Here is an 18,129-nt window from a genome sequence, read left to right on the forward strand (position 1 = left end):
TTTACAGTCAGTGAGTCCCCACAACAATCCTATATGGTATCTACTATTACCCCCATTTTGCAGAAAAGGATACAGACGCTCAGCTGAAGTCCCTTGCAGGTCTTACCCACAAGGTGTCAGTCTGTTCTGCAGTTTGCTTTGTCGACCCTACAGTGGTGTGGGACCTGCCTTCGGTGCCCCCGCCCCGCGCAGCCCTCTGTTCTGTTGCTGGCTGTGTAGTACTCCTAAGCAGACCGTCACTTGTCATTTACACAGCCAGTGCCGGCTGACAGTGACCCCTCGGGTCGTTCCTTACTCCACAGTTGCCAACCCTCCGGGAGCCTCTGGTAACAGCTGCAGAGGCGAAAGGTGTTGGGAGTTCTACGTTGTGCAGCTCTTGCCCACCTGGAGGCTGGAGTTTGCCTTTCCAGTCGGGAAGGCGAGGCCCTAGAGAGGGGCGGGCGGGGAGGGGGCCTCCGCGGCCAGCGGGACGGGGGGGTGGAGCCGCGGGGGGCGGGGCCCCGGGCGTCCGCGCCGGCGCCGATGGGCGGGCGTCCCCCGGAGTCCGAGGCGGCGGCGTCCAGAACCCGGAGCCGCAGCCCAGCCCGAGCCGAGTGGGTGGCGGCGCCATGGCGTGCGCGGGGCTGCTCACCGTGTGCCTGATCCGGCCGCCCGCGCCCGAGCCCCGGCGGTCCCCCGCGCCCGTGCCTGCCGCCGGGCCCGCCGGACACGCGCTCTTCCAGGACGTGAGTGGGGAGCGGGCAGGGGGCGAAGGCTCTCTAGCCCTGGGGTTGTCAGTCTCTCCAGGTCTGTCTGCTCTCTCCCTGTGTCTCGCTGGGCTCTCAGTCTTTCGCTGTCTCTCCTTACCCCCGTCTCTGCGTCTCTGTCTCTTTTTCTGTCAGTGTCTCTCTCTCTCTCCAGGTCTGTTTGGGGCCCTGCTTCTGTCTCTGGGTCTCTGCCTCTCACCATCTCTCTCTGACCCTGCTGTCTCCATTCTCCCTTATCTTTGTCTCCTTTCCTTTGTGTCCGTTCTCAGTCTCTCACTCTCCTTATCTCCTGGTTCGGTGTCACTGCCCCTGCTGCCCCCCCCCCCCCCACCCCAGTCCACCCCATTTATGTGTCTGATGCAGTGGGGGCTGTCAACACTTGATCACAGGAGCAGTCCCCTCTATAGCAATCCCAGGCTGGGCTGACCCAGTCAGGGGAGGCTGGAAGAATAAACAGCCCCCCAGACTGCTGATCCAGGGCTGATCCCAGAGTCCCATAGATCTGACCCAGGGGCCATGGAGTCCCATAGTTCGTCAGGACTGCCCACAGTGGTCTGTACCTCCCTCCTGTGTGTGGCAGGTGGCCCTGCAGCGCCCCCAGGGGCACCAACTAAGGGCAGCCTAGACAGGCCTCAGTCACTGCCTCAGGCCCCTTCCTCCCCTAGTGCTCAGCCCCATCCATCCTGGCCCATTCACTACCCCACCCCCCCGCCCCCAGCTTCAGAGGTCTCTGCCTGTGGGAAAGACGGAAAGACGGCACTCCTGTCCACTCCCCGCTGCCCCCAGTGACTCAGCACCTTGACCGCAGTCCTGGATGGAAGGAATCTGTCCATCCCGCTTCCCAGATGGAAAAACCAAGGCCGGAGGAGTTAGGAACATGTCCACAATCACACAGAGGCAGAGGCTTGTTTGAGTGTGGCCCCAGGTGCCCTCATTCACAGCATAGCACCCCTTCTTGCCATCTCCATCTGCCCCAGCCAGGCCACACTGGGCTGCTGTGTGACCCGAGACAGTGGCAGACCTCTGAGTCAGGCTTCTGGCTAGGGGTTAGATTCATCCCAATGCTTCACTGACCCAGAGGTAACAGCTGGAGAGGAGTGGCATTCAGGACCTGGAGTTGTTAAGGCTTCTTTGTCCAGACTTTGGCCGGCCCCTCCTTGCCAGGTGTGCTGGTCTCCCCATTTGCTGGGCTGCTTTGGATGACCTGGGAGTCTCTGGTCCCTGATCACATCTTGACTCTGTCCCTTTCTGCCTCTGTTGCTCTTCATCTCTGCTTCTCTGTAAATACAATCTGTTCACCCTTGCTTTCTGCCACTCCCACTCCCCTTTGCACATGTGTGTGCATGCACACACACACGCGTGCGAGCCTGTCCAAGGCCTTCACACTGAATCAGCCTCATAAGAAGCCCTGGCCCTGGAATGGTTAACCCCAGACACCCACAAAGAAAGGACTAGCCACTGTTTGCATATCAGGGTCTTAAGCACACAGGGAAAGAGCCTTGAGTGGGCAGAGTCTGGGATGGACCATGGCCATGCTGCAGAGTTAAGGGGTTCAGGTCTGGGACAAGTAGTGCCCAGGAACTTGGCCCATTTCCCCACCTTCTTCAAGCTGGGACTGTGGCAAGGGCTCATACCTCAGACAGAACCCAGGGTAGCCTCTGGGTGTGGGAGGTGGGGGTGCTGGAAGCTGGTGTGGAGCACCCCCTGTGGGGCCAGGACCTGCAGGAAATGTGAGCAAGTGGTGAGACCTGCTGTGTGATCTTCCTGTGCTCCCCTTGTTGGAAAGCCTCCCACAGGGCTGATCTGGGCAGGGGTTTAGGACCAGGCTGGGCAAGAGGAAAGGCAAGGTTGTGGGGGGGTAGGCTGGCCAGCTGGGGCCCTGATGAGCTGGGTGGGGGCATCCTGCCTCCTAGGCGGCACTCACAGCTCCCGTCTGTGCCCCTTTGTCCTCCAGGTTTTCCGCAGAGCAGACAAGAATGGTGAGTGTGCCTTCCCTTGAGTCTACAGTGTGGGGAGGGGTGGGGGCCATCAAGGAGGCTCAGGGGAGTGTCACGGGTTTGGGAGCACAGTCTAGAATGGAGAAAAATCTTGGGAAGACCCAAATCAGGAGAATCAATCAAGCCATCCTTCCCAGAGGGGGTGCCATTTGGAATTCAGTTTGGCAGGATGGAGAGTGGAGGGAATGTGGCTTAGCCAGAGGCTGGAGGTGGGGGCATACTCTCCCACAATGCCCCCGGCACAGGTATGGATAACTCTTCCATATGATTTCATGTTGTCCTCACAACCAACAGCTAGATGGGAATTCTTCATCCCATTTTACAGACTAAGGAGCACAGGCCCAGAGAGGTGAAGCAGGTTGCTTGAAGTCACACAGCCTTTAAGTGGTGGGCCTTGAATCCAGGTCTGTGTGATGCTTGGTTCCAAGCTTCCTGCGTGAGGGGCTTGGAAAGGTTGGGTGATGGAGATGAGGCTGTGGGGGATTGTGCTGTTAGATCTTTAGAGGGCTCAGTAACTTCCCATATGACTAACCACCTGGACCCAGGGAAGGCTTGCACAGGATGCTGCTGGGTCCAGGGAATCAGCTTCCCCTGCTCTGGGTCCTGGGCAGTCTCAGACCCTGGTTTGGGAAAACCTTGAAAGCTAAAGCAGGAGCCCTCAAGGGAGCCCACGATCAAGTTGCTGCCCACAACTTGGAGCAGCCCACTGTGTCCTGATTGGCCAGGTGAGGGTCTGAGCTGAGGCAGCCAGTCAGCCTTGGCCTTACTTCCATCTGGGGTCTTCAGAGCCTTTGGTGTTTCACCCTCCTGGAGACAGGATCGTGTCCCAACCCATTGATCAGCCAGCACACATTTGGATCATAGCACTCTGTCTGGGGAGGCTCAGACCACCCCACCCCCCCAGCTCTGCTCCCCCAACCCCATCTGCTTAGAGACCTTACAGGCAAATTCCCGGTGTCTTTGGCCATCCCCCTGGTGCTCTTAGACTATTCCATAGCCCCTGTGAAGAGAAGGGCATTCCCTCCTGAGCCTGCCAGCCTGCGGCTTCTTGCAGGGCCTCCAACTCTAAGGAAGATCTCATCTGCCTCCTGGCGGCTTCTCTGTGAAGGGTGTGGGTACAGAGCAGCCTGGAGCCAGGCTTGGTGGGCAGAGACTGAGCCCCCAAGTCCTCTGAGTGATGTCTAGGTTCTGCCATGACCTGGCCATGTCCCAGGCTTTCCATTTGCTTCTTCATTTGGCAAGCATTTATTGAGTCCCTATGCAATGCCATGTGTGTGCTGCCTTGTCCTTTGGGTGCCTAAAGAGTGGACCCTGTTGCCTTAAGTGGGCACCCCTGGAGACTCTTTTGTCCCCAACAGCCAAGTCCCCCCAAGCTCAATTCCATTCCACCTGGCCAAGTAGCTTTAGGGGGTCTGAAGCTGGTGGCAGGGGTGCAGCCAGGGGTCAGGGATACCAGCTCTGCTCTCTGCTCCCACCCCAGATGATGGTAAGCTCTCATTTGAGGAGTTCCAGAATTACTTTGCTGATGGGGTTCTCAGCCCTGGGGAGCTGCGGGAACTGTTCAGCGGCATTGATGGGCCCTCCACTGAGTGAGTACGAGAACGGGTGGGTGAGCTGGGTGTAGATGTGAAGCTAGGCTCTCCCAGCCCCACGGTGTCCCCTGCCTCCTTATGGAGGATGGGGGGTTGCATAGGGAGAGAGGTGCTAGGGCTTGATGACAGCTTTACCCGCCCACTCACTCCCTCCCTGGCTCCAGCCTTGTCCATCACACTCCTTCCAGCTGGGACCCCAAAATAGCCTGGTCTGAGTCACCAGCCGTGGTTCAGCCCACAGGTGTCCCCCCACCCCCCTCCCCATTCCCGCTTCCTGCAGGGACAAGGGGATGCCTGAGGATAGCTGGGCCTCACCTGCTTCCACACATCGATGCAGATTCATGAACTCGCACATACCTTCCCATGTGTGCTCCCACATCTACGGGCCTTAGCAGGAGTCTGCATGCTTCCCTCCCCATGCTTCCTCACATGGGTGCATACACATACACAGCTGTCCCTCCCTCTCCCCCAACATCTCCTTAGAATAAATTTTAAACTCTGGGTCAGCGTTCAAGGCTTCCATGCCCTTCCCTACTCTGAGGCTTGGGCTGGACCTTTTATTTGCAATGTTGCCACCTCCCCACCACCAGACACTCCGATCAAATTCCTTGTCCTTGAAGGCCTAACTTAAGCACCCTCCTTCTGGAAGTCCTCCCTAACCTACCAAGTAATACCCCAGGCCTTCTCTGAACTTCCCCAGACCTGGTTTTCCCTTCCCGGCTCTGATTATACTCCTCTCTGGCCTGTGTCCACATTTCTCTCCCTGGTCCTGAGATCCTCTTGGAGGCCAAGAGTGGGTCTGAATTTTCGCCCTCAGTAATACCCTTGCTGCCCCCATTGGCCCACTGAGCAGCTTAAATTGGGTGGAGGCAGAAGCAGCCTCCTCATCAGGCTGAGCTGGGGTGGGCAGTGGGAGGAACATTGGCTTCAAAATCTCAGGTCACCAAGCTTAAGTCTGTGGGACTGAAGCGTGCCTCCTCTTTTTCCTGCAGCAATTTGGAAACGGAGAAACTGTGTGGTGAGTAGGTCCACGGGAGCTCTGGTCTCCTGGCGCCCCTGGGCAGGTGGGCATGATGTTCCTTGGAGGCTGTTCCTTCTCTCCTAATGGAACAAGATGGGCTTGCCTCAGGATATGAGGCCTGGTTGGCTGTTGAGGAATCCCAGGTTGGGTAAATGAGGCCGCGGAGCAGGAGTAGGGGGTGGTCTGGGAACCTTTGAGCACCTTCTCTGCCTGCAGACTATTTCTCAGAACACCTGGGTGTCTACCGGCCTGTGCTGGCCGCACTGGAGTCACTGAACTGTGCCGTGCTCACTGCCATGGACACCACCAAGCTGGTGAGTGGAGGGGTTGATGGTGGAGGGCCTGGAATGAGGGCAGGGGTGTCTGCTGTCCTATGGGAGCCTCTACTGTCATGGCTCAGGGCTGTGAAGCTAGAGGCTTGGGTTCTCTCCCACATTCTGGCTGTGTACCTTTATCTCTCTGGGCCTCAGTTTTCTTATCTGTAAACTGGGGATAATAATAGAGCTCCATACATTTGATGTGACAGAGAAATGAGAATGAAGGCAGGGATTTTTGCCTTTCGTGTTCTCTATTCCCAGCACCCAGAGCTGTGCCTGGCACACAGCAGCCACTTGCTACCTGGAGCTCCTGCTGCTGCTGTTTTTATTATTGGTCAGACCTAACTATTGTGGGGTATCAAGCCCAGGACCCAGCAGGGATGGGCTGGGAGGTGGGCATACTCACACACAGCCACAGGCCCATGCTGGTGTGTGGAACCTGGTGGGGCAGGGCCTGGCCTGAGGACATGTGTAAGGCAGGCAGGCAGGCATGTAGCACCCAAGTGTTTGTATGCATGCGTGGCCACACGTGCATACAATCACAAACAGTGCTCAGAGCCAGGGCTCTAGGCTCTTGGAGAGCAACTTCAAAAACACAAGCCACCCCTCCCTTTGTATGTTTCTTTCAAGAAATGTCTCCACCTCCCTTTGTCCCATAGCTCTTAATAAGGAGGCAAGGAGGGAACAGTGAGGATTGTGTGTGACCTCATATTTACAGAAGGGGAAACTGAGGCCTTCAGTGAGTCAATGATCAGCTAAGGACAGGGCTTCCTTTTCTGGTTGCTTCTCCATGGGTTTTAGTAGGTTTTCTGCCATTGAGGCTTGGCATAGGATGGGAATCCAAATAGTACATGATGAGCAGTTGATGTGTTGTGATAATTTCCATATCTGTGGCCTGGACACAAGTGGGAGTGTTATCTTCCTTGTTGCCATGGAAACGGGGCCCTGGGGGTAGGCACCTGGACTGGTATTCTCTGAACTGGCACTGGTTATGGTAGATCCAAACTGCAGGTCAAAGTGAGGGTCCTTGGGATCTCGACCACCTCCTCCTGGCTCAGTAAGGGGTAGGAGTGACCCATCAGCACATGATGACTCTGCCACCTCCAATCACTTGAGACTTTTATTTGGCACTCAATGCCTCTGATAGAGCTATAGCTCAGCCCACCGTGCCCCTCATGTGGCACCTCCCCTCCAGTCCAACATGACTCAGTTGAACACTTCGTGCACCAGCCTGGAGCCACACTCCTGGTACATGGCCCGGGTTATCCAGCGCTGTTGGAAGGAACGCAAGGAGGCCACCATGGAGCCACCTGTCCACACTGCTGTGCCACGCCCAGGCTTGGCCACCAGGTGAGGCCGCAGTGCCCCATAGCCGTGCCTCCGGCACTGCGCCTCTAGCTCCATTTCCAGGCGCTCAGTGAAGCCAGGGAAAAGCGTGGAACCACCGGCCAGCACCACGGTATCCGCCAGCCGCGTCCTTAGAGTCGCAGGGACCCTCTGCAGTGCCTGGAAGGCCAGTGCAGGCAGTCCTGGCTCGGCCTGGCCTAGCAGACTCGGCTGGAAGATGGGTTCCGGGCAGCGGAAGCGCTCGCTGCTGAGGCAGAAAGAGCACCCGTTGCCTAAACAGAAACTGACCGGATGGTGGCGGTCAGAGTTACGAAGGTCACCCTCAAAGTCCAGCGACACATAGCAGCAGCGCTTCTTGAGCTGTGTGATGGCCTTGCGGGGCAAGGCCCGCAGCGATGGATCAGGGCACGTTGCCACCAGCAAGTCCCGCAGGTAGCGCGACAGGGTGCTGCCTGCGATGTCCAGCCGGAAGGTGGCCTCGTGCCACGAGTGGCCCGCATAGACGGGTGTGGCGTGGCACACGCCTGCACCTGCCTCTACGGCCAGCCCGCTGAACGCGCCAGTGGAGCAGAGCGCCAACAACGCCGTGCTGGCCATGTGGCACGCAGGCACCACCAGGGCCTCGAACAGCAGCTCGGCCACCTTCTCGCGGCTCGCGGACGGCGCCGACGGCGAGTCACTCACTAGCACGGGCCACTGCTCCGGGCACACCCGCAGGCCGCCCACCAGCAGGCGCTCCCACAGCCCCTCCAGTGCCTCCCAGTCCACCACCACGCCGTGCTTGATGGGGTGCGCCCGTTCCACGCCGCCCGCCAGCCCGCAGCCGGGTGCGCGGGTACACACCGGCCGGTCCCAGGTGGGCACGAGGCTGGAGCTCTTCAGCACCAGGCGGGGCTGGCGCTCGCCCCCGAAGCCCGCCTTGATGAAGCCCGAGCCCTGGTCTACCACCACCGCCACGCGGCCCAGCGAGGGCGGCCGACGGACCCGGCGGCTCCCGGACCTCCAGGACACCGACGCCACAGCGCCTCTCCCGGCTCGACCCCGCCCTTCGCGAGGCCCCGCCCCCGGCCTCACTGGAGGCCCGCCTTTCAGCTCTTGGCTCGGGCCCCAGGCCTTAGTCTTGGCCTTTCTGGTTACAGAACTAGCGCCCTCAATTCTTGGCTCCGGCCTCTGGTCCTGAGCTCCCACTCTTCCGGCCAGACTGGACGTCTCTTTTCAGCTCTTGGCGCTGCCCACAGGCCCGAGCACCCACCACTAATTTGAGCGTCAGTCTCCGCTCCTGCGGGCTCCGGCCGCTTTTGGCCCTCTTTGCCCTCCTGTGGCTCAAGGCTCAAGACCCACCTTGCACCAGGCCCACCCCACTGAGGACGAGCCTCCGCTATGTGGCTCCGCCCCCTCAGTCCTGGTGGACATAGATGTTGAGAGGGCCTCGTTCAATCCTTCTAGATGAGAAGCCTCTGGGAGCAGCAGGGCTCTAACAATGATGGGGCCTTGTGGCAGTGTCCTCCGGACATATATCCTTACTTGGGGACCCAGGAGTCCAGCCCAGTCCTTGAGCCCCAGAAGGTCTCCTGGCACCTCTCTCTTGGCCTTGACTTAAGGTAAGATGGGGTGGTCAAAGAAGGAAGGAAAAGAACTCGGATTGGACTCATTGTGACCTCAGTCCTCAGTACCTGCTGTATTCCACAGACCTCTCCCATGAGAACTCCCTGGACCCATCCTCTCTCCTGAGACAGGGCCAAGAGCAGTGATTTTGGCATCAGGGGATCTGGCCTCAGCTGTCCAGCACAACCAGAATGCTTCAGATTATCCGAAGTACTCTGGCCGATGTGCAGCAGTCTCCTCCCCCCTCCCCACCTTCCTTCATGCTGAAGGGAAAGCTCTTAATCACAGATCTGTAGCCACTCATAGGACCTATGTGAGCTCAGCCCTGAGGGGCCCAGGCAGCCCACATAGGGACCCTACCTGCAGGGGCTTCCATGTATGGACTCCAGTGGACCCGAGGAGTTTGTGACTCAGTTCTGAAGATGACTCACTGTGCCCCCCTGAGCAAGTCCTAATCTCTCTCTGGGCTCACTTTCTTCCTCCAGAACGTACTAATAATCCTCACATAGGGAAAAGGCCACTTCTAGTCTCTGCAGAGTCTATTATTCTCTTTAGGACCATTTCGGTTGCAAGTAGAAGACCTACTCAACTGAGCTTAAGCTAAAATAGGGATTTGATTACAAGGATCTTGTAGGCCTTATGGACGCCAAGAACAAAGATGAAATCAGGTTTCAGGAACGGACTGGACGCAGGGCCTAGCTGCAGGATGTGTACAGGCTCTGCATTGTTTTATTCTTCTGAAGACTGGCTTCAGCCCATGCATGCTCACGTAGAAAACGGTCTCTCACATCTCCTGAATTACAGTCCCAGGAAAGAGGCTGATAGGACCAGCCTAGGCCAATCACGTATGGCCAGGATGTGTGGCCACATTGAAGGACATGGTTACCTTGATTGTAACCACAGGGATGGCAAGAAAGGGTATGTTTTTATAAGCATTTGGGGAGATGCCGTGGGTCATGCAACCTCCAGCCTGACGCAGGGGATACGGAAGGGATGTCGATTGTGTTGACACTAACGGAAGTGCATCTGTAGCAGAAGCCGGGCCTGTGTCTTTAATGAGCTGGGACCTTCACCCCCTGCTGCATCTGTCCCCTTTGGGACATTCTGAGGTGGTCACCAGTGGAAGGCTGGCTACAGGTTTGGTAGGGCTGGGGCAGCACTGAGGTCTGGAGCTGGGTTTGGAGCCCAGGAAAATGAGAAGTAGCTGGGTCTTTCTCACAGATAACATGCCAGGCCTCTCCTGGGTGGATTAGGGAGGTGAACCTTGCGTTGGAGACCACAGTGGCAATATAGCCAGAGCAAGGGTGAGGATATGAGTCACTCAGAAGCCCTAGAGGGAAAGACTAAGGCTGGGGGCTGAGCTTGCATTTGACAACAATAAGTTTGGGCGTTTCCCTCTGGGCTTTGGAGAAATCAGTGGGAGCTTAGCAGCAGAGCCAACTGTCCTACAGACAGCTAAGTGGTTTGGAAGAAGTCTCTGACTGCAATGTGGGGAAGGGGATGGCACAAGGTAGGGTGAGGGACAAGTGATGAGGTGGCTTGGGGGTTACCAAGCAGAGTGGGGTAGGAGTGAGGGGTCAGAAGCCCCCAGACCCCAGCCTCTCCTCCTGGGTGCTCTCACAGGCAGAATGTGAGTCTCAGGCCCCAGCCCAGCTGACCGTGGGACCCTCACAGTTTTTTCCAGGATGGTGGTGTCTGTTGCCTCCGCCCCCTGCCTAAGAAGGACTTGTGGATGTTGAGGACTCTTGAAGATGTTAGGTTTCGGCTGGAGGCAGGTCCCTCCTCCTAGCGTGCCCACACCGGGGTTTGCCCAAACTCACCTCCCTTGGGCCTGCAAACCTGAAGGTCTGACCCGGGCCTGGAGTTGGAGGAGGAAAACAGCTTCCCTCCACTGTGGCAGGGTGTCCCTCCCCACCTGGGGGCAGGGGTTCTGACGCTTGGGTCACAAGGAAGGAGAAGGCTCGGTTTTGGCGCCAAGCCATTGCCGTTGCTCGGCCCTCAGTCCTACCGTATCATCCGCGTCTCGCCCTCGGCCCGGTTACCCCCGCCCAGCTCTGCGCCTCCTCAGACAGAGCCAGCAGGCGCCAGGGGTGCTATGCGCTCTTTATTGGGCCACGGGCCGGGCGCTCAGGGCCGCGGGCGAGGGCAGCGGCGCCGCTTGCGCGGCTGCTCCTCGGCGGGGTCGGCCTCGCGGTTCGCCTGAACGTCGGTCAGCAGGCGCGAGTAGAGCCGCTGCCAGCCCTGCGCGACCTTGGCCCCGCCCCCCGCTCCGGGCGCGCCGGCCGCGCAGCGCCTCTCCTGCAGCCGCGCGTCCAGCAGCAGCAGCAGGACCAAGATCGTCTTCATCTCTCGCGCGCGTGCGCCCTCGCGCCGATCAGCGCAGTCGCCCGCTCCTCGCAGCGTGGGCGCCGCCGCCGGGGAGCCCACGGGGGCGCCCGTCGCGTCCTCGCCTGGACGCCCGGGCCGCGCGCCTGAGCCTGCCGCCACGTCGGATAGCTGCTGCTGCTGCTTGTCCAAGGGGAAAAGTAGCACGATCTTGGCCTGGGGCGGGGCGGGAGCGTGAGGGGGAAGAGCGTACAGCACCTTCTTCTTGAGGATCCTCACCCACCCAGATCCAGTCTCCCAGGACTCTGCCCCCTTTACATTTCCAGGACTCCCGCTCTCCTCCCGTGCTCGGGGGCGGGAGTGGGTCTCTCCCGGTCCCATTGCCCAGGACACCTGCCTTCCCTCTGGAAACGTTCACCCACCGTAGCTGACCTCCTGAGACTTAAACCGTCTGCGATTATGGGATCTTTGCCTGCCCTCCCAGCCTTAGTAGCGGGACTCTCACCCACCCGGACCCCCTCCAGGGCCTCTGCTCACTCGAAGAAGGGGAAAAGTAGCATGTTTTGAGGCTGGGAGCTGGAAAGGGGGCATAAAGGACCTCCCTGTGCTTATAGCCCCTGCGGTACCAACTAAGGCTGATTCACCACGCAGAACCCTCTACTTCTCTGTGGGGAGTTGGGAGAATCCCTTCCGGCCCACCCTCCTGGGCTCCCGTCTCCTAATTTCTCCTGGTTGCTTGAATCCCTGCCCTCCCTCTGGGCTTTTAGGACCCAACCACACCACGTGGGTTCCTGGGACTGCCATCTTCAGAGGGGTTATCCAAGCCCTTCCATGCGCCTCGGACTTATGCCCACAGGGCCTAGAATCCCAGCATCCCCTCCTGCCCACCTGTTCGAGTTCCCCTGATTCCCACCTGCCCTAACACCCTGGCACTCACGTTTGGCTTCTTCCGCTTGAGATGGCTGAAGAACTGCTGTTTCCACCCAGCCTTGTCCATGTCAGGTGGCCTCTCCCTGCAGGCCTGCTTGGGCACTTTGGTTCTCTTGTGAGAACTGTTGTTTCCCATGGCAGGGCTGGTCACCACTGGAGGCCACAGCCCATGCTGCCTCTGCCCTGCCCTCTGGCTGGGGGAGGGGCACTCTTGTCCCCACTCTATCCTGGGGAGGCCACATTGTGACCTCATAGGTCAACCTCCCCAGCTGTAGGCTCTAAGCTCCTCCTCCCAGAACCCACAGGCGAATCTTGGCTCCATTTACTCTGGCTGTGACTTCTGGCCTTGGTTTCTCAGGTGCAAAACTGGGCTGATAATCACAAATATGGCAATGCTTGTAAGGCGCTTAGTGGTGAGTAGAGAGGAATTTTTGTGGTCCCGGTTTGAATTCTGACTCTGCCACTAACTAATTGTGTGATCTTGGCCCAAGGTAATTAATTGCTCCAGGCCTCAGTCTTCTCATCTACAAAATGGGGTCCATTATGGTTTTTATAAGTTGTTATGAGGATTAAATGAAATTCTGCTTGGAACAGGGCATGGCACAGAGGGTGCTTGTGGCAGCTGGGTTTTTTGGTTGCAAGCAACAGAGACTCGATCAACCATCTTAAGCGCTCAAAAGGGAATTTATTGGAAGGATTTCAGAGAGCTCAGAGCATGGCCAGGAAGTCTGGAGAATGAGGCTTGGAGACAGGGCAGAAACCACTGGCCTAAGAGTGAGAGCACCTGGCCCCCATTCTGTTCCTGCCTCCCAGCTCATGAGCCTGGCCCAGCAGGGCCCATCTGATGGCTGAGCAGAGGCAGGTCATGGAAAGAAATGAAGCCTCTGATGGATGTTGCCTCTGGAGCCCTTTGTGGAGGGTGGGCAAGCACCTGGACTTTGGCTTCTCAGGACTCCCATCCTGGGCTGTGTCCTATGTAGGAATTAGTTCACTGAAGTTTTTCAACTGCTCGGTGAGACGGCTATTATCCTCCCTGTTCTCTAGGTGAGGAAACTAAGGCACAAGGAGGCGAAGGTAGTTGGAGAGTCTCTGAGCATCTCAAATGGGCAGTGTAGGGACTGGCCTGTCGGCCTTGTCTCTCTGCCCACATTGGGAGGGGCTGAGTGGAGGCTAGTGATGTAGGAATCAGTGCTATGTGTATAAGGACAGTGGCCCGGCTGTTTTGTATCTGCAGCTCCTAGTAGAAGTTAAGTATTTGTTGCATGGATGAGTGCATGAATGAATGCATGCATAGATCATGAGTTTAGGGCCAACTGGTGAGCATGGGGCCACATCACACCATCATTTTGCCTCATGCCTTCGGATGCCATGTGACCTGCCTTACACCCCCCTCTCTCCCCCCGCCACCACCAGCCTGGCTAAAGGTGGTGGCCCAACAGGGAAGGGGCCTTAGGGCCCAGAAAATGGCAGATGCCTCCCTGTAAAGGTGGCCTTACACCTCCCAGGAAGGGAGGCCAGGCCCTGCTCCCAGTCCCAGAACGGTCCTGCTCTGGTTGCACGCTCTCTGCTCTTCATGCTGTACTATTGCTTGGATGGGCAAGGGTAGGGGAGCAGGACAGTGGCTCCCCATTCAGAAATATATGCTTGGGGCCAGGATATGTTGAGCATGCTCCCTCTGCCCCCAGGAATATGAGCGGGCCTCCAAGGTGGACCAGTTTGTGACCCGCTTCCTACTGCGGGAGACGGTGAGCCAGCTACAAGCCCTGCAGAGTTCGCTGGAAGGGGCGTCAGATACCCTGGAGGCCCAGGCCCGTGGCCCACGGTATGTGAGGTGCCCTGCTGGTCATTGTCTCCACATTCCAGGGCCTTCAGCTTTCATCACATTCCGCCGCTCCAGCATCCCAGAGCCCATTATTCTTGTTCTTGGACAGGGAGGCCAAGAAGGGGTGAGAGGGAGCGGCTGGCTGGGTCTCAGTGTCCCAGGAAGCCTGTCTTGCTCCACCCAGGCCCAGCCCTGTGCAGGGGCCCCAGTCCTTGGCCTGTGGGTCTGAGAGCAATGGGCTGACCCTCCACTTCTCTTAGGTCAGATGAAGACAGCGTGGAGGTACAGAGCAGGCCCCATGGCTGCCGGAGGGCAGGGCGCAGGGCCCCGCGGAGCGTCAGTCGGTCACCCGCCTGGTCTCCTGGCTCCTCGGACACAGGTGCCCCCGGTGCCCACTCACCCACTGCCCCTCAGCTCATCCTGAGAGGCTTCCCAACCCGAGGGGGCCCATGCCTGACTTGCCCCCATGGGTGTCCCACCCCAGGGCAGAGCTCAGAAGCTGAGATGCAGTGGCGGCTCCAGGTCAACCGTCTCCAGGAGCTCATTGACCAGCTTGAGTGTAAGGTGAGTGACCAGGTGGCCAGTGCCCCAAGGGGGAGGTTCTTCCTGGAATCTACATAAGCCAGGCACACACCGGGGGCCTTGCCCACACTCTGTGTCCCTCGTAGGCCCCCCGGCTGGAACCCCTGCATGAAGAGGAGCTTACCAAGGGGCCTGGCTCGGTGAGTCCAGGAGAGGGACAGGCAACTGGGTATTGGGCCAGGACGAGGTGCTCATCAAATGAGGGGTTTCACGGGGCCTGCTGCCTGCTTGGCCTCTGTGTTACACACATGCCCATTTCCCAGGCTTGGCCCAGCCCTCGTCCCCCAAGCCTGGCAGGTGCTGGGTTCTGGCCCTTCCTCTGTGACCCTGTAGAAATCACTGTCTCTCTCTGGGTATTAGTTCACTTCATCTGCGTTCCTGAAAGCTGGGTCTGTGGTGTGTGGGTGGAGGCTAGAGGGGGAAGTGGTGGCATGCTGCTGGAGGGGGGGACAGTGGCTGGATCAAGGCAATGATCTTGGCCATGAGGAGAGGCTGGAGGCAGGGATGCTGGGGGCCAGGTTGGGGCAGGAGCTTGACCTCACGGTAGGCGGGGCTGGTGCAAGTCAAGAAGGGCGGAGTCCTCCTGAAGGCCAGAGCCAGTCCTTCCCCTGGGCCCTGCCTCACCCCGGCTCACCAGGCTGCCTCTCTTGCCAGCACATCCTCGTGGCCCAGAGGCAGGTGCACGTGGCAGAGGAAGCCCTGCAGGATTTCCACCGTGCCCTGTGCTGCTATGTGGACTTCACAGGGGCCCAGAGCCGTTGCCTGCAGTGAGTCCCTAGCTGGCCAGTGGGCTGGCCAAGGTCAGGGGAGGGGGGTGAGCAGGGCAAAGTGCTGGGGCTGGGCGTCCTTGGCCAAGGCTCCCGTCAGACACCCAGGCTGGGTGGGCAGTGGTGGTGGTAGCCTGGGCCTGGCCTGGCCATCTCTTTGGCCCCACAGTGTGTCTGCCCAGAAGATGCTGGACAATGCCTCTTTCACCCTATATGAGTTCTGGCAGGATGAGGCCTCCTGGAGAAGGTATGAATGGTATCTGAAAGCTAAAGTTTATTGAGTATGGGCCCTGGAGTGAGTCAGGCGTGGGTTCAAATCATCCTCTATTAATCACTGGCTGTGTAACCTTGGGAGAGTTACTCATCCACTCTGAGCCCCAGCGATCTTTCCAAAATGAGAGTCATAATAGATCTACCCTTCTATGAGCCAAACGAGATGGCGTATGAAAAGCTGAGCACAATGGCAGGAACACAGTAGATGGCGGGCACTCAGTGAATACACACTGTTACCACCGTGCCACGGTCTATGCCAAGCACCCACGTATTATTTCACGTCATCCCCCCAGTGTCCCGGTACAGTAGGCACTATTGTCCCCATTTCACAGAGAGAGAACCGAGGCTCAGAGCCAATGTGAGGCAGGACCGGGATCTGAATCCAGACAGTAGGACAGGGTGGGGGTGGGTGGTCTTGCTCTTCGAGGGACCAGCTCCAGCCTCAGGTCACTCCACGGCCCTCCCCAGGCACCAGCAGTCCGCCTGCAGTAAGGCCTTCCAGCGCATCCTCATTGACCACCTGCGAGCTCCAGACACCCTCACCACTGTGTTCTTCCCAGGTATGCTGTGGCCCCCGACCCTGCTCCACAGCCCTACAGAGTGGCAGTGGGCCCCTGATGGCCTCTGACCCTCAACCTCTGACCCCTAGCCTCCTGGTGGATTATGAATAATAACTGAGCCTGACCTGCATAAGCCAAGGCCCTGGGGCCCTACCTGCCTCCTTCTGGAGCTTCTCGACTGGTCGACTCAGCACCAAGACCAAGGACGCTGCCACTCTTAGAACTGGGGCCGGGCTCTCAAAGGTCCCCCTGCCCCAGACCCAGCTGGTGGAGAGTCTCTCAGCCCAGGGATCAGGGACTGGGCTGCTCGCTTTCTATTTATTTATCAGTGTATTTTATTGTTTGTAGCTTTGGCCTCTGAGGCATTCTGGCCTCTGCCTGGCTCAGGAAGCTTGGATTTGGTCACCTCTGTCCCAGCCTTGTGTGACACAGAGGAAGGAGGTCGCCTCCCTCTCTGGGTGGGCCTCCGGCTGTCTGGCTGCCTAGTGGGTACCCTGCTTTCTTCCTGCTGTCTTGGGGCCAGGCTTCTGCTCTTCCTCAGCCAGCAGCAGAACCAGGGCTGATGCTCAGGGACACCACCCCCACCCCCCCACCACCAAACCTCGACCCCTGAGGCTGGGCCGGATCCGTCTGCAGTGTGGGGTAAGGACCTGGGTGTCCCCATCACCCTCCTGGGTTAGCAGGCTTCCAACTCTTCCAGCACCCTTGGCTGCACCAGAGACCTCGGCAAGATCCTGGGTTGGTTTGCATGTCATTTGCATATATTTTGCATGTTCATGCCTACCCACACTCAGGGCACTATGGGAAGTCCCAAGGTGACCTTGCCAAGTAGCAATAATTTGGGCCCAGTGTCACCTGCTCCCCCCAGATACCTCCAAACCCCAGCCCAAGACCCCAGCACAGAGGCAATAAAGGCAGTGGTCACCTCTGGTGTTGTGTCCTCTCTCTCCCTCTGCAAGAAGGCCAGGCCCTGGGGTTGGTTTGCATCTCAGACGAGAGATTTAGGGCAGACAACCTATCCTTAGGAATCAGTCAGTTCCTATCTTGAGCTCTCTTGTGAACAGATGATGATGATGATGATGATGATGATAACTTAAATCACAGCTCGTCTCCGTTTCCTCAACTCAGGACCTCCTCAGGCTCACAAGCCCTGGTTCTTGGGCCTTGTCTGGGAAAGGGGGTAGACTGGATTGGATCTCTGCTCTCAACCCCCTGAAAGTCAGCTGGCTGTCCTAGCTTCACCACCACCCTCATTGCCAACATGATGTGGTCTGAAGTTGGGGGCACAGAACCTTCTTGGAATCCCAGATAGTGTAACTGCATGCCTGTGAGAAGTTCTGTCCCCTGACAGAACCTTCCTCCCCACGGCCCCCCTTCCAGACTGGATTTGTCACCACCCATGTCACCTGACAGAATCAGGTGCAAAATGGCCAAGTTGGTCCATCCAGGCACCAGGGGGCCCTCCTCTGGGCCATCTGGGGAGAGGCGACTGTCACAGCCATGGGTTCTAAAGGGGAGGCACTTGGCAACACAAGAGCAAAGGATGGCCTCTGACCTGGTCTGGAAGGTGTTGGGGTCAGGAGTCTTTAGGCCGGAAACACACGCTCAGGCCCTGAGGGGGAGGAGAGCTTGCCTCATGAACTGAAGGAAGCCCAGCAGCGGGCTGAGGTTGGGGTGAGGGGGCAGTGGGCTGAGGCGAAAGTGAGGAGGCGGCAGGGCCTCAAAGGTGCTTCATGCTGAGGAAGCTGTGGTAGGTTTTAAGCCGGGGGTGACTGGCCAGTGGGCTGACATGTCACCGGTGTTCCGAGTGCCCCAGTGGTGCCAGGAAGACAGCTCAGATGGACGTCCTGGCCCGGGACTCTAGTCAGGGTCTTCCCTGAGGTGTCTCCCCGTGAGTGGGGGGCGCAGAGCTATGCCGCCGGCCTGGCCACCCGGGCCAAAGACCCAGCACGGGGGTCCCTGGTGGCTCGCTGGCCGGCACCGTGCCGGGCTGTACCCCGCCACGCCTCTTTGCAGGCTCCCTGCGGTTCCTGGAGAGGGCAGCCAGCACCTGGAGAGGGTGCCGCACTGCTCTGGGCGGCCTGAGGAGGCTTCGGTGTCCTGGTTAGACAAGAAGCCCATCCGGGAGGAAACAGTCCTGCTTTCTGTCCTAGGTTCTAATTGCTTCTGTTCCATTTCCTCCACACGAACAGCAACAGCAAACCCTCAACACTAAAAAACACTTCCCGTTGGCATCTTCGAACGA

The 18,129-nt window shown here is 58.4% G+C and overlaps 2 protein-coding genes across 3 annotated transcripts; one reads left to right on the top strand and one right to left on the bottom strand.

Annotated features, from left to right (window-relative positions):
• The first annotated feature begins 493 nt into the window (after positions 1 to 493).
• On the top strand, positions 494 to 16,815 carry NECAB3 (N-terminal EF-hand calcium binding protein 3). Of its 2 annotated transcripts, XM_045444869.1 has the most exons (13): positions 494 to 725; positions 2,701 to 2,725; positions 4,224 to 4,332; positions 5,328 to 5,353; positions 5,573 to 5,670; positions 13,566 to 13,702; positions 13,963 to 14,081; positions 14,187 to 14,266; positions 14,371 to 14,424; positions 14,939 to 15,051; positions 15,221 to 15,298; positions 15,793 to 15,884; positions 15,974 to 16,815. In XM_045444869.1, the coding sequence occupies exons 1-13, from the start codon at positions 609 to 611 to the stop codon at positions 16,000 to 16,002; spliced, it is 1,077 nt and encodes a 358-aa protein (XP_045300825.1). In that variant the 5' UTR covers positions 494 to 608; the 3' UTR covers positions 16,003 to 16,815. The 2 variants fall into 2 exon arrangements, with proteins under 2 accessions (XP_045300825.1, XP_045300826.1); XM_045444870.1 differs by lacking the exon at positions 15,221 to 15,298 and having other exon boundaries at positions 501 to 725.
• Positions 6,778 to 7,617, bottom strand: ACTL10 (actin like 10). Its single transcript, XM_045444871.1, has one exon. It carries the CDS (start codon positions 7,615 to 7,617, stop codon positions 6,880 to 6,882), a length of 738 nt encoding a protein of 245 aa, XP_045300827.1. The 3' UTR covers positions 6,778 to 6,879.
• Positions 16,816 to 18,129: the final 1,314 nt, after the last annotated feature.

Source organism: Leopardus geoffroyi, chromosome A3 (genome assembly GCF_018350155.1).
Source record: "Leopardus geoffroyi isolate Oge1 chromosome A3, O.geoffroyi_Oge1_pat1.0, whole genome shotgun sequence".
In the NCBI taxonomy this organism is placed as follows: domain Eukaryota; kingdom Metazoa; phylum Chordata; class Mammalia; order Carnivora; family Felidae; genus Leopardus; species Leopardus geoffroyi.

Excerpts from the sequence above, each read along its gene's own strand:
- NECAB3 (XM_045444869.1), top strand. The coding sequence starts at position 609 with ATGGCGTGCGCGGGGCTGCTCACCGTGTGCCTGATCCGGCCGCCCGCG. Across the intron at positions 4,333-5,327 it reads ATTGATGGGCCCTCCACTGA|CAATTTGGAAACGGAGAAAC; the intron begins GTGAGTACGAGA and ends TTTTTCCTGCAG. Across the intron at positions 5,671-13,565 it reads CCATGGACACCACCAAGCTG|GAATATGAGCGGGCCTCCAA; the intron begins GTGAGTGGAGGG and ends CTCTGCCCCCAG.
- ACTL10 (XM_045444871.1), bottom strand. The coding sequence starts at position 7,617 with ATGGCCAGCACGGCGTTGTTGGCGCTCTGCTCCACTGGCGCGTTCAGC.